General features: G+C 38.4%; 1 protein-coding gene across 1 annotated transcript in view; it reads left to right on the top strand.

Moving 5' to 3' along the window:
* Positions 1-4857: 4857 nt before the first annotated feature.
* LUZP2 (leucine zipper protein 2) overlaps positions 4858-14518 on the top strand; it is a gene marked incomplete at its 3' end in the record, with an annotated part of 105351 nt that continues 95690 nt past the window's right edge. Inside the window, exon 1 of the mRNA XM_014951571.1 lies at positions 4858-5177. Within this exon, the coding sequence (XP_014807057.1) occupies positions 5116-5177 (62 nt within the window). The remainder of the gene's footprint in view (positions 5178-14518) is intronic.

Here is a 14518-nt window from a genome sequence, read left to right as displayed (position 1 = left end):
TAAAGTCCCTTCCGACCCAAACCATTCTATGATTCCCTGCTTCGTAGATTTAAAAGGGATTACCTTTAAAATCTCTTAGAAAGTTTAAATGACCTTTGAAGGGACCTTTGTAGTAGCTTTTACTCAACTCTGACATTTAAGCTATAATTTCAGTACTGTGACAGCCAGGATTTTTTTTTTTTTTTCCTTGGGACTGAAGTTAATCAGGTACTATCCTTGTGCATCTGCATCTTTTTTTTTTTTTTAGCTGAATACAAATGAAGATGATGTATCAGTGTGTTGTGAGCTAGTATTCCATCAAGTACCATATCGGCTAGTATATAGTAAATGCTATACCAGCTAGTATTGCATTAAATATCATATCACGTAACAAAACCCAGTGTTTTTCTGTGTGATATGGTATTTAAACTTACTGTGAGAATTATTTTTCTAAGCTTCAAAAAATTGTGATAATGGCATATCAGACTTCTTCTGAGATGCTGTGAAAGTTGGATTAGCTAACTATGTGACTCTGAATGCTTCTGCTACGTGCATACTTGTAAGAGGTAATAATAAGCATCCTGTTTCACCTGAAGTATATACTTTTAAATGAAAGTGAAATATCCACTCCTGAAGAGGACATTGCTAGAAACTCTACCACAATTTTTACACAGACGTCACTCATATACCTTCCTTTGACACGCAAGCAAGTCTCCAGGGCTTCACCATTCAGAGCAACTGGATTCCTGCAGAGTTTATAAAAGCATGTGTGTTGAAAATGGAGTTGGGAGTCAGTCGCTGCAAGTCTATTATCTCAAAAGAAGTGTTAACATGTCAGGTTTCAATCAAGAGCAGTAATTAGCTGCATGCATTAATTCTATGTATGTGTTGTTGCTGATTGTGTTTGTACATGTGGATATGAAGTGTTAGGCCCAGTATATGGAAATATTTCACCCTTAGGCTTATACTTTCCCTTCCTATTTTGATAAGAACATTTTGCCTTTATGTCACTTAACAGATTTGTTCAGAGTTTAGTTAAATCGAGGAGCATTTCCAAAGGCAGGGAAATCCTCCCCTGGGTAGGAAGGAATGAGCAGATGAAGTGAGAAAAGCAGGAGGAAAAATGGGGAGGTATGCTGAGTCTATTTTTGAAGTTCAAGTGAAATCTTTCTTTGAGGGGAGAGAGAAATGTGAATAAGAGCTGAAAAAGCATCTCCTGTAAGCTGCTTGTCCCTCCTGCTCAACTGGTACTGTTGTCTCAGAACTCTACTTGCACTCATCTTGCATCACTGAGGTGTGCAACATTAACTAGCTCACAACAGTTATCCTTAAGAAGAGATTACTGATGCATAGTTTCATACTTCTTCGATTATTTAAGAAGCTATTTATCATACAGAGATTATATTATTACTTGGGAACTCAGTGTGCCTGGCTAGTCTTTTTAAGATATAGAGTGTAAAAAATGTACCAAGTTACGGATCTAGTTATCTAAAATGGTGTTTCAGTTCAACAAAAATATTTATACATGTGGATGTACATGTCTATACGTGTATGTATGTAGAAATACATTAAAAGGCTGGCATTCTCTGCATTGCAGTAGTGATAAGATATCTACGTCATAATGTAGTCTGTTTCACAGAGCAGTGGACATGAAATTGGGATAGTTAAGTTGTACCTGTAGTTTTGCCTCAGCTGTAGGCTTTTTTCACAGATAAAAATTTACCAATTGCATCTGTAAAGCACCTTGGAAAAAATTTAACACATTTTATATCAGTGGTAGTGCCCTTATTCTTCTGAAAGTCTTTTGTGCAAAGTCTTGTGAAAGCTTCAACATTTAGAGTTTTGATATTCAACAGCAAGATACGGTAATGGTCTGCATCGTTAGGTATATTTATAGAAATTTCTCTCTAACACATATGCATTCAAAATAACTGAATATAATATACACCATCATTTCATGATTCCTCTTTTCATTACCATTATTTCCAAAGAATGAAAATAAAATTAGGATCCCTGCTATAGTAGTTACTACATAAATGCAGGCATAAGTGGATGTCTTTCTGCTCTGGCAAACATAAGCTTGCGCTGTATTTTGCAACGGGAGACAGTTGATTCGTTTTCCCCTCTGAAGCAGGCAATGATATTCCTACACTAACAGTGTATTTAGCCAAACTTGAAAGAACCTGTGTGACAACTAGTCTTTGAAATGCTTTGGAATTTTGCAGTAATAGTTCCATTATTCTTATTTATATTTTCTGTATATGGTTATTTGTAAAGGAGCATATATAATCACCTTACTTCTGCTTGCTAAGCTAGCAGTAATTATTTATTTAGTAAGACCGTCAATAAATTTGAGCCAAGAAATGGAAAGCCTTTAATTACAATAGTGAAAACATGATATATCTTAAGAGTTCTGTGTGTCTACTGTGTGTTTATATGGAATACTTCTATCCAAGGTCTTTGAAGTTGTTGTATGTTAATATTTGATCTCACTTGAAGCATGTACACAGCTCTAAACAAATTGACTATATAGTCTAAGTCTAAGAAAATCTACAATTATCTCCCATTTTTTTTAGTATAAGTGTGTTATTCTTAAACTGCACATCACACTGGTAAAATACATCTCCTTAAAAAAACAAAAACAAACCCAAAAAAACAAAACCCCAAAACAATAGAAAGCTCTAGATCAAGGTCAGTTGGTTGAATATGAGGGGGGAAAAAAGGATGCTTTTTCTATGTCTTCAGGGAAACAACTGGAGCACAATCAAGTCTGACAAGAGTAGCATCTAAGATGAAGTGCGTAGTCCTTAATTATAGAAGTTTGCCTCCAAAAATGCAGGGTTTCCTTTTGTCCTACCTGCATTCACTGCTGGGCATTTCTTTTTTTACGGTAACACAATTTTATCTGTGCATAATCTCAATATTAAGAATTACAATTGCTGCAATCCCTGTTTAGCCACTGCTGCCACCTCCTGATGGCCTGGCTGTGCCCGAGTGGGCTGAGTGCCCCCACTCCTGTGTCCTTTATACCTAGCCCTGGAGGTGTTTGTAGTCTGCAACTGAACTGTGGCAGCCTCTATAGGATGTTCACATCAGAGCAGGACTAAAGCAGCAGTGGTGGTAAGCATGAAAGCTTCCTCGCTGTTCAATCAATTCTGGTCAGGATGGAGAAATTATGCAAAGAACAGAAATATGATGTCTGGGTGATATAGCACTATTATAGCAGTAGACTACCTGTACTGGAGGCATTAAGACACTTGTGGAGATGTTCTCCCGCACAAGTGTGGTAAAACTCGTGCCATGAAACTAAGACTTAGCAGGAGGCCTCTCTATTCCACTCCCCCAAAAAAAGATGCAGAGCAGTAACATAATTAAAAAAAATAATTCCTTAAGTTGCAAAATTCCATGCGTTTTCTTAATCTTTCAGCATCGTCATGCGTAATTTTCTCCCTTAATGCGCCAGTGTCTTCCTCCTTCATTCCATCCTGTACGTATGCACGTAAAAGGTAAATGGAAGAAGTATTAGCTGCTGATACATGACTGTGAGGTGCCTGGTAGCCTGGGGAGGTTGGCTTTTTTCTGGAAGAGAAGATGACAAGCTGACTGCACTTTTTATGACCTTTTTACTATTCAATCATAAGTATCCATGGTAACATGACTGTTTCTTTCATGCTGGTACGTAGCATCAAAATAACAATAAATGTTGATTTAAATTAATATGGTTGAATAGAACTTGCTGTTAGGTGTACTGAAAAAAATACTAGAGTTGGGACACAAGGAAGAGGAGTCAGAAGTAAATAATTTTATTCCTATTTGGGTATTTGGGGTCAATTGTCTTTTTTTTTCTTTTCTCTTCCCTCCTTCTCAAATTGTTACCTACGAATGTAACAAATAATTTATTAATTCTATTTGTGTGCCATATGAATGTGTTATTAATGGTCAACACTAATTTCAAAAAGTTTTCCATTCATTTCAAACAGTGCATTTCTGTTTACTGTGATGGACTCCAAAATGACTCCTCAATTAAAAAGTTGAATACAATGACACACCAACTTAAAGCATGGGAACTTTTGTTTTATGTATGTGATGTTTAATTAGTTTCTAGATGCCTTTCACCTGGCCAGAAAACTACGTTGATGACCAAAACTCCTTGTTGTAATAATCACACTTCACTTACAGACAAGTTTGGTGGTTTTTTGTGATGTTGGGGGGGATTGTTTGTTTGTTTTGTTACATAGAAAAGTGATTCTTGTTTAAGTGCTGTATTTTCATATGATTTGCCATCAGATGAGCTTTCACTTGTGTCAAGGTAGGGAACCGCTTAGATTCTGAAAACACCTTTCATGATTTATTTGAATCAAGATTAGTATCAGGTGAATTTCCAAACACAGAAAGTAGGTAAAACAGTCTTAATTACTCTGAAGGTCTTATCAGTTGCTACAGGTGATGGAGGGCTTTTAGAGACATCAGCATTTCAAAATACTGCCTGTGGAAGTTATTTCTGCTCTTACCTCCAACTTGCTGTGGTGCCGGGATGGATGTATACCTAATTGAAATAATAACTTGGGAAATGCTGCTCTGGAGAAAGGCTACCTTTGCAGATGTAGTGGCAAGCTGACCTGAAACTTGGCACCTACTTGAAGTAATTCCTGCCCTTTGTATCATCTGTCTTGCCTAGATTCGCTTCAATTAGAGCCACTAATTGCGAAATAGCGGTGTAGTTTTTCCACTGTGGATTTTATTTTTTGATTTCCCATCACCACTACCCCCCCTCTAGGAAGAATTCCTCAGCCCTGTTGTGCTGTGACCGGAGCCCGTTGCCGTGTGCTCCCCCGGGGCGGCGGGTACCGGCGCATCCATCCCCCGGGGCCGCGGCGGGAGCGGGCGGCTGGCGGGCGGCGGGGCTGTGGGCTGGCACAGGCGGCGGCAGCTCGCCCTGCCTCCTGACATCACTCCCGGAGCTCAAATCCCACTCGGAGCTCCTTCCCTGACTGGGTCTTGTCGGTCTGGTTGCTCTGGGGGAAGCTAGGACCCTCCCCGGGCGAGGCGAGGCTGAAGAGCTGCGGGAGGAAGGAGGAGGAAAGAGTCGGTACAAAGAGGGGTGGCGAGGAGCGGAGCCTACACGGGAGCTCCAGTATGAAATTCCTCTCTGCTTATTACTTGCTGCCTCTCTTTCCTGCGCTGGTTTTCAGCAGTAGGTGAGTACCGAGAGCTATTTTGCTGAGAGTTCTCCCGGTTTGTTTGCGGTTTGCTCTTTTTAGATTGGGTGCTCTGAAGAGAAATAACACAGATTTCAGCTGTTACTGGGGGAGTAAGTTTAGAGCGGATCTCTTCTCTGATTCTTCTCTCTCCCTCTTGCCCCTTCCCCGGTCCTCTGGGAGATACTGAGTCTTTCCTTGGTCTTTCTAAGACTATTTTTTTTTATGATGTAAAAGAACTGCTTTTGTATAAATTGACCCCCAGCTCATGTGCTGTAGTAGGGCAATAACAAATACAAGCTTTATATATACATCAGTTATAGCAGGTAGACTCTGTTTCATTGGAAATGAGGAAGCCAAACAGCTGAAACTGAGAACATGCTAACGTTTTCCCTTACAGTGTGTGAAAAATAATCACTTGAACAATCTCATCTCAGTTTAGGTTTCTGTATCTGACCAGAGACCTAGACCTTGCATCTTTCCTTAACTATGAAATGCAGGTGAGATGTTGCAGTGTTATCTCAATGCCAGGAAACCTGTTAAAAAGTTGCTGCAATCTAGAAGCATTCCTTTCTGTGCAAGTGTAATAAATCGCTGAGAAAAATATGAAAAAAAAACTACTGCAGTTTAAAAATAAAACCTGTTCTGACCATGGAGTGTTCTGATAAGATAACGTGCAGTGCTCAGTTGCTCAGAGATAGTGTGTTCTCCATGCTGTAGACATAAGATGTTTAACAGAGAAAAGATAAAGCTGAGACACTCTATCCTGTTGTCTTGATGTACACAGATGGAAAGTTAATGCTGGGTACAGAGCAGCTCTGATATAATGACACCGCTCTCAGTTGAGGTTTCTTAACTTGCAGTTCCTTATCAGAAAATCAAGCCCAAATTTTGACTACAGCATTTCTGTGCTGTGCTAGTATTAAGTACCCTATAAACTTCTAAGTCCATAAAACATGTTACCAGAGGATGTATGCATGCACGTTTGTCAGGGAAATGTCTCTCTTCCCTGATTCTTGGTCTCTTCCTGTGGAATCGGCATTGAAGCAGCTTTTTCCAGAAGCACTGTGTGTTTTAAGCTTTAATTGTTTGCTGAGACTTTAAAAAAAAAAAAAAAGTGTGTGCCTGCTAAGTACCCAAAGTCAGGTAGAGCAGGAGCGCATCTCTGTACACATTCAAACACAGGCAAATGATAACTGTGAAAATCTCTGAGTGGGGAAATGTTAGGACAAAGGGAGAAATCAGGAATATCAAAATGTTTAAATTACTCAATTATTTCACTCCTTTGGCAGGGATTGTTATTGGGTAGGGAAAGGGTTTTTTGTGGTGTGTTTTTTTGTTTGTTTTTTTTTTGTTAACACTTCAGATTTAGGGACTTTACAGTGCCAGTCTATACAAACCACTCCGGTGCTCTTGGGAATATAACACTTGCAGGAAAATTGTAATATATTGTGATTCAATAACTATCCTTTCTGATTTAATAAGTGGTCTAAGGAAACATTCACTAGCAGTCAAGTGTGAAACTTCTTGTCAATTTGGCTTAATAATTTTACACTCATTTAAGAGTGATACATTCTTTGCTAAATTATACCAGAGTTAAAAAGGGGAGGAAGTTCTAAGCCAGCTTCTGCAGATTCAGGTTTGTATCTTGCATGAGCTTGTGCAGGTAAAACTGCAGTGAAAAAAAAGATGTGGAAAGCTGTTCTAAATGTTCATATTTGATTGTTTTTATGCAATGTTTTACAAATTACTTGAACATTCAGGGAACTAAACTGGGACAAGGTATCCAATGTAAAGCCCTACAAGCAGGTCCTCATCTTCTTGAGAAAATATTAACTGGATGAAAAATGAATTGTAGGTCATTCTTGATAATGGTAAAAAAAAAAAACAAACCAAACCAAAACCAGTCCCTCCCCACCTTTCAAACATAGTTGGAAAGAATATGAAGAAGTTGTAGTTGGCGTATGAATACTAATTAAGAACAGTATGAGTTTGAGGATAGGAAGTACTTTCATAAGAGTATAGTTTTGTTGATTTATGTTCTTTTGTAATTGAGGGATGAAGATGATCAATGTGAGAGAAGCTCCAGTTGAAATTCCACCCAAGTACAGTATGTGTTGCAAAGTGAAGTTTTGCTTTTGACACCAGATTGGTCATCCTGTAAAAAAGGAGACTGAAATGCCACTGTAGAGCTAGAGATTTATGAAAGTCCTGGGCTACTCTGTTCAGCAGTTGCTTTCAGTCACTTGATTTTTTCCGGACTGTGTAGAACATAGAATAATTTTTCAACAGCACATGATGGAAGTTTAAAAAAATGCTACAGTGCTATCAATATGCCATCTACTGGAAAGAGATTATGCTTTAACCTCTTTCAGCAGAAGGCAATCCTGTCTGTGGCAGTTAGTATTTCTTGTAAACTTTTCTTATTAATTCATTTGTTGGACCCGAGCAGAGTAGGGTTGCGAGGCCAGTTGTGTTTGCAAAATGCAAGGTCTAATATCCCAGTGTGTGACATGGCTTAGCTAAGGCAAAGCATCAACTTTGCAGGGCAGAAAGTTTTCCATCATGAGGACTACTTTTTTTTTTTTTAAAAAGTTTGTACAGAAGCACCATATCTCCATTTCATAAGTTAGCGCTGAAATCAGCGATCACAGTACTTGCCGCAGAGGGGGACAGCTGCTGCTTTTTGTTCCTTGTCATGTGGTGATGCGTTCTTTGCATCATGTTGTGGTGATGGTTTTGGAAGACCTCGGCGTGTCTTCAAGCCTAATTGTAAGCAAATATAAATTGATGAGTTAAATTATGTTAACACACCATGTCACCTTTTCTTATTTTATGGTATTGTTGAAAAGAGGAGAATACACAGCTATTACTTTTAAAATTGCATTTTTTATTAGCTTTTGATTTTCAGAGTTGTATGCAGCTAACTTCTCAAAATTGTCTAAAATCACATGTGTCGAACAAATGCCAATCAAATTGAAGAAAGTTTGTGTTTTTGAAATGAACAATCTTTTCTGTATTACCTAAACTTGGTTTTGGTGCACCTTTGAGACAATGATGACTCTTAATTATATTTCCAGTTGGTTGTGGTGCCAAAGAGGTAAAAAGATTGAGGTGTATTTGCCTGTCTAGTTAGCTACATATGTTTTGATGCAATAAGTAAAAATTGCTGCTCTAAAATCAGTTCTATCAAAAAGTTAAGGGGAACAAATTTTTGAAGGGGAAATTAACTTGGTAAAACTACTCTGAAGCTGGTGTTTTCCTGTCTGCTTGTATATTTCCTTGGGCTACTTGGTTTTGGCAGATGTAATGAGATGGTTGCGTGTATGATATTTTTTCATTCGATGCTGAAGGGGCCTTCAGAAATTAGTCCCACTGTACGGAGTGCTTGGTGAGTGCACATAGTGTGTAATGGGCTCAGGGTCTGATTCTGCAGCTGTCCAAGTGCTTTTGTGTCCCCAGACACCTAAATATTCCAACTGGAAAAGCATTTGTAGAAAGGAGTGCTTGCATGAGGTCAGTCATTGGCATCAGTAACTAAGATCTGCGGTCCAGATTACCTCGTCTAATGATGCTTGCCTCCTTTTAGCTAAAAGGAGAATTTTCTAGATACTTCTTTAACGTTACTATTGTGCAGCTGGACACTTCTCTGCTCAGTGAAGAAAAATTTTTGTCCAAATGACGGATTTGACTCCTTAGAAGAAGCTTGGTGTGAAACAAAGCTTTCCTTTTTCCCTATGGCAGCAAATTCCTTTCTGTCCATACGTGAAATGCGACGAAGATGCAAGGCATTGAATAACTCAGCTTTCTAGCTGAGAACAGAGCCATAAACCCAACAAGATGCACTTTAATAACAATAATAGTGTTACTACTACAGCAACTCATTAAATGGATGTACAAACAACAGGGCTCTAAAAGGCAGAATTTATATTATTTTAATGGTAGAGAAATGGCTCGTGGTCATTTTTTCTAAAAGTGCAGTTCACTGGCAGTCTTGCTACACCGGTGTTATGAAGCAATCTGTAAATCATTGGCTTCTATAGAATGCCACCTCTGTGTGTGGAATAAAAATAATGTGCTCATTTCTGGTAGGTGGATGTTTTTTAATGAAGGTATGGGTATTGATCTGGTGTATGTCTAATGTTGGAAGTGATAGAAATATAGGGAATTTACTTAACTTATTAAGGACGAGAACCTGACTTGAATGCTTGCCTTTTTTCATGGACATATTTTCAAGGTCAGCTACTTATTTTGTTTGCTAGTTTTGGTTATTATTTTTTAAGGAATATGAAAAATACTAATATCTCTCCCACCTCTCAGATAAAGATGTGTGAAGGACTCAGTCTGAGACTTGAGGAAATACAAAAGGGAACATTTCTGATGTTATTAAACTGGGGAGGTCGTGGGGAAAATGTTGAAAATCCTTGTTTCTAGTTCTTATGCTCTTTCCCATCTTAGAAACCTTGTTTGGGCTGTAACCAGATGTTGAAAGTAGGTGTTTTTCATTTAGACTGAAATGAGAGTAGAGGGACCCTGCTCCTTTTGAGACTTTGAGGTGGAAGACAAGGCTCAGTGTGCACTTACACCCTCTGCTGTAGCCACACCACGGTCACATCTCCAGCAGGTAGCCAAAAGCGATTCTCACTTCTGCAATCTCAGGCCGAGGTCCGCCAGTGTCCTTCCTTTTTCCCACTATTGAAGGCGATCTCTGCAGAGTGGTAGTAGTCTACTTCTTTATCCGAAAAGATGGTATGTTTTTTCTCTAGGTATGTTGGATAACAGAGACCGTTTTAATGTTTTGCTTTCCAAATTCTTCCAGAAATACAGGGACATTAAGTCTATCATTGGTCTCCTGCTTAGAATGCCTTTCACATTTTTGCTGTCAGAGTTTTCTGGGCCGTGAAAGCTTTCTGATTTCTATCAATGTGGATGATGATGATACATGTTTGGTTAATGGCTTGTAAGGACTTCTGTTTGAGGTACAGAAGTGGCATTTTTGTATGGCTTGTGACCTTACTATACCTGAGGAAGAATGGGCTCCATTGTGAACTATGTTTAAACATAATAGGACAAAACTACCAGTGGCACAACTATCCATTATTTCAAGGAACGTATAGAGCTTTATGGCTTTATTTTGATGACTTCTAAGCAAGTGCCTAATACAGCAAACCAGAAGCTACTTGATGAAACAGATTCTTTTCCTTCTGGTAGAAAACTTTTGAGCTCCAGTGATATATTTGAAAAGAACAATAAACCAGCAACCACCACTCCCCCAAACTAAAAAAAAATAAAAATCAAAATAACCCACCAAACAAAAAAAAACTTGAGCAAACCAACTAACCAACAAAACCAAACCACCAGATGTGTGGGCAGGAGGAGCTCCTTTTCCTTCTCCCCCCTGCATAAAACCCATGGCCTCAGGGATGCAGGTGCTGGAGTACAAAACTGTCAAAGTGAGAGACCCTTTTATTGGCACGAGTGCGGTCGCCAACCATACTGCCTTAGAGTACACTGCCACATCAAATCTGCAGGCTGAGATATAGTGCAGAGATCTTCAAGGCTTTTAAGAAAGTTAATTAAGGTATCTCTATCTTGTATAGAAAAGTAAACAAGAACCTGCTGGGGGTGGACTACTTTGGCATCAGAACAAAAATGCTTAAAGCCAGTTTGGGAACCCTGTGCTTGAACTGTACTATATGTGGATATAAGAATATTTGTGTTTGTACACACATCTTAATGCTAGCCTCACATAACAGACTTGCTTCTCCATATTTGCAGCCCTTCTATAATAGGGCAGACACACATTTATTCTACCTGTTTGCCTTGCACTTGAAGGAGTGGGGGAGAGAATTTATTTTTGTCAAAAGTTTTGAATTTTACGGGATTTTCTGCTGTTAGGGTAGAGCTAATTTTTGGTTAATTCTTGGGTGTCCTTGGAATTCGCATGCTTGCTATGTTACCTTATTATCTGGGCTACAACATTTAAAAATGCTGCACAAATTTAAGATTAACAACCTAAATTAGAAATCCAGAAAGTACGTCTTTCTCAGTTTGGCAAGAAACACTAAAAATAGATTCTTTTGTGATGTTTTGTCATTTATGTTTCTGATTACGGAATCTGAAAAGAAGAAGAAAGTAAAATGAGAGAAGGGGAAGAAAGAATGATGCTAAAAACTTTTGTAACCTTCCGGAAAGACTTATTTTAGACTTGATCTAATCTACCGTTAGAATATTCTTGAAGTTCCACATGATCTCAGATAAATCTTGAGGATCTCTAGGATTCAGTCTTAATGTAATAGAACAGTGGGAATTCTGCTTGTTATGCTATGCATTTCTGCCCAGGAGACTTTCTGTGGAGTTACTTTTGACGTTTTAATGTATTCTTTGTGTTTAAGAGAAAAGTAAAGTCACCTACCTGTTTCTTTCTCGTTTATTAATTTATAGCTAGGGCAGAATATAAGGAAATCTTAACCTAAACTTATAATCCCTCTTTCTGTGAGATCATGCGTTTGATGTTATTTTCTATATTTATCAGAAACCTGTTCACAGATAGTAATCCTTATAATATACCACTCTGCAGAGAAATAAATCTCATTTATGTCACTTGTCAAAAACAATGTTTTTTCTCATTGTTTAGTTTTGCACAATGGGTGCACCAGCTGTCTTGTAAGGGTCAGATCTGTAAATATTCTCTGTATGGAAGACAAGTAATATGTTTGTCAGAAAGAATGAAGATACTTCAATTTTAATCTTGTGAGAAGGTTTAAGATATGTCTTCTTATATTTGCTATTTTGAACACATCAGTGGCAAGTACGTCTTAGAAATGCTGAAGAATAAATGTGACATTGCATCAAATAGCAGTTTTTGTGTACCACTAGAGTTTTCTCCCTTTTTTTCTTGTGCTATTATTTAGTCATCTTACCCCTTACCTCATATCACTCCTGTGTTTATTAATCTTTACTTTTACTGTATATTATCTTAGCAGTGCTTTTTGTAGTGTTCCCTCAAATATCTGCTGTATTTGTTGAAACAAACAATACTCCAGTGAATCATGAGAGAAATCAATGCGTGTGACTCTTACAAGCTGAAGAATGTGTATGGACTTTCTCAATATCTTATTTGTCGATATTGATTGATAGCTTCTATGGAAAAGAGTAGAGAAATGTCAAAAGTTCTGGTGTGTTTTGTCTCTGTGTTATATAGATAAGGCTAGTATGCTGCCAGCTGGTATATTTTACCCAAATTGTTCATTTTTCCATCCATTTACATATTCTTATTGTTGTCATTTATGAATTTATTTTGTCAATTTATGGTCACAATTTCCTTGTGGGAAGATGGGTAGGTTTGCTCCTCGTTTGCTGAGTAGGAAAGTGGAAGCTGGGTAAAAAGCGTATTTACCCACTGTCAGACAAACTGCAGTGCTTAAAAAACCAAGCACACATTTGCTCAATCCCATCTAATTGCAGAACTAGCACCTTTCCCTTTTAGGGGGTGATGGAGCTGCAGCAGAACATCCTTCTAACTTCTCCGTATGAACTTCTTCCAGGCCACCGCACTTCTGCCAGGCCATATGTGTTATCACTGGCTTTGCTATCTTCTCTCTTAGAGAGCATCCAAACACCTTCTATGAAAGGACAGGCAAACAGGGGTTTGTGACAGGATATAGTCTCTGTAGTTTCACTATAATATAACCCTTTATCATATTTTTCAGTAGCTGTTATAGATCTTTATGAAGCTTGGTTTGGTAGTGGCGGGGGGAAGAAAAATTACCTAGCACTGTAAGCAGTAAACAAAATGTAGCTGCTTACAAGTACCATATCGTTGGATTCTCAATACTTGGCACTGCTTTTCAGGTGTTTCTGTGGGTTTGTTTATGTAAATGACTACAGAAGTAGGAGCTGTGACTTTGGACCTCAGCATTGCTTGGCAAACCAGGGGACCTAGAGTGGTGATAACCACAATAATAGACTTTGTCCACTTGATGTAGGCTGTCCTCATCATGTCTGGATGACTCTTCAGTCCTGTGATTGTTTCAGACTAGCCTGTGACAGCAAAAAGGTGAAGAAAAAAAAAAGTGAGATTTTACTAAAATGCAGAGGAGAAGGGAAAGAAATGTGCAGAAAAATTGAACTGACAAGACTGAAAAGCAGCTGTGTTCTGGGTGGCACTAGATTGTCTGTTGAGGAAGTTTCTTCATCCTGATGCAGCGCAATGAAATGTATGCTCAATGTGCAAAGAGAGAATGTCTGTCTTGAAAATAGAGAAAAAAAATCAATTTTACTTCTGCATCACTTACAGCTTTTTTTTGTCAAGGAAAATTTTCAGGATGGAGTGAAGCTCAGCCAGGATGCAAACCTAACAACTGTATTTAGTAAATAGCTGAACCTTTGAGCTGCTTTGCTGAAACTGATCAGTTGATGATTAATTCTCATTTTCTGTCCCAAAATATGCCACATAAGAATACAATAGCTACTGGCAGAGTCCATCAGTGCTGCTGCAAATCTACCCCTCTATTCTATGGAAAGTACACAAGTTCCTGGCATATGCTTCTCTGAAAATAGACACTGTGGGTTTTTTGTTGGTTTTGGGTTGTTTTCTTCCTTCCATGAAGGGAGCCAAGGTTTGCCAAGTGACCAGGCATTTTAGAAAGGCTTAATACTTATAATCTGCAGTGGATTTTATTTAAGTGATCTGGATGAGTCTGATCTGATGCCTTTTGAATTTCAAAAGGGACAGCATGTTGGCCGCACTAACTTCGTGAAAATCTAAACATAAATGAGAGCTATATGCTTTGAAAATTAGACTTATTTTGCTGCAGGTATGTATGGGGGATACCAAATTGCCATGATTGTTAGCAATCCATCCTGACCTGCTTTAGGAAGTCTAGCCTTGCCGCTTGCTTTGTTTCAGCCTGTGTTGAGGAATAAGGTTATTTGGCTTAATGCAAATGGTAAGGCTTGGGAAATGAATCTGTAACCATGGTGCCCAGATGACAATGGAGCAAGGAGGGAGTCAGAACTCACGGCAGTGTTGCTCCTTCCCTCTGCTTCATTAAGCATCTCTAACTTTGCAATGAGTGCAGCCTGTGCTATTTAATTTGGTGAAAAATCAGTCTCAAATACTCCTTTCTTTGAAATCTCTGCATTCATACATGAATGATGTATGAAAAAAATACACTCCTCAAGCGTATAGATAGTGAATAGAGGCTTCTCTGCAGTCACTTTTTTATTTACTTGTAAAACAACTATCTGCTGTTCAGTATACACAGATGTGCTGTGTTTGGCTTAGGAAAGCTTATGAAAGCAGACATTTAATTTAATATTTTTCTTTAACTCAGACT

Source organism: Calidris pugnax, unplaced genomic scaffold (assembly GCF_001431845.1).
Source record: "Calidris pugnax isolate Ruff unplaced genomic scaffold, ASM143184v1 scaffold183, whole genome shotgun sequence".
Taxonomy (NCBI): domain Eukaryota; kingdom Metazoa; phylum Chordata; class Aves; order Charadriiformes; family Scolopacidae; genus Calidris; species Calidris pugnax.
This window is presented reverse-complemented; position numbering and strand designations above follow the sequence as displayed.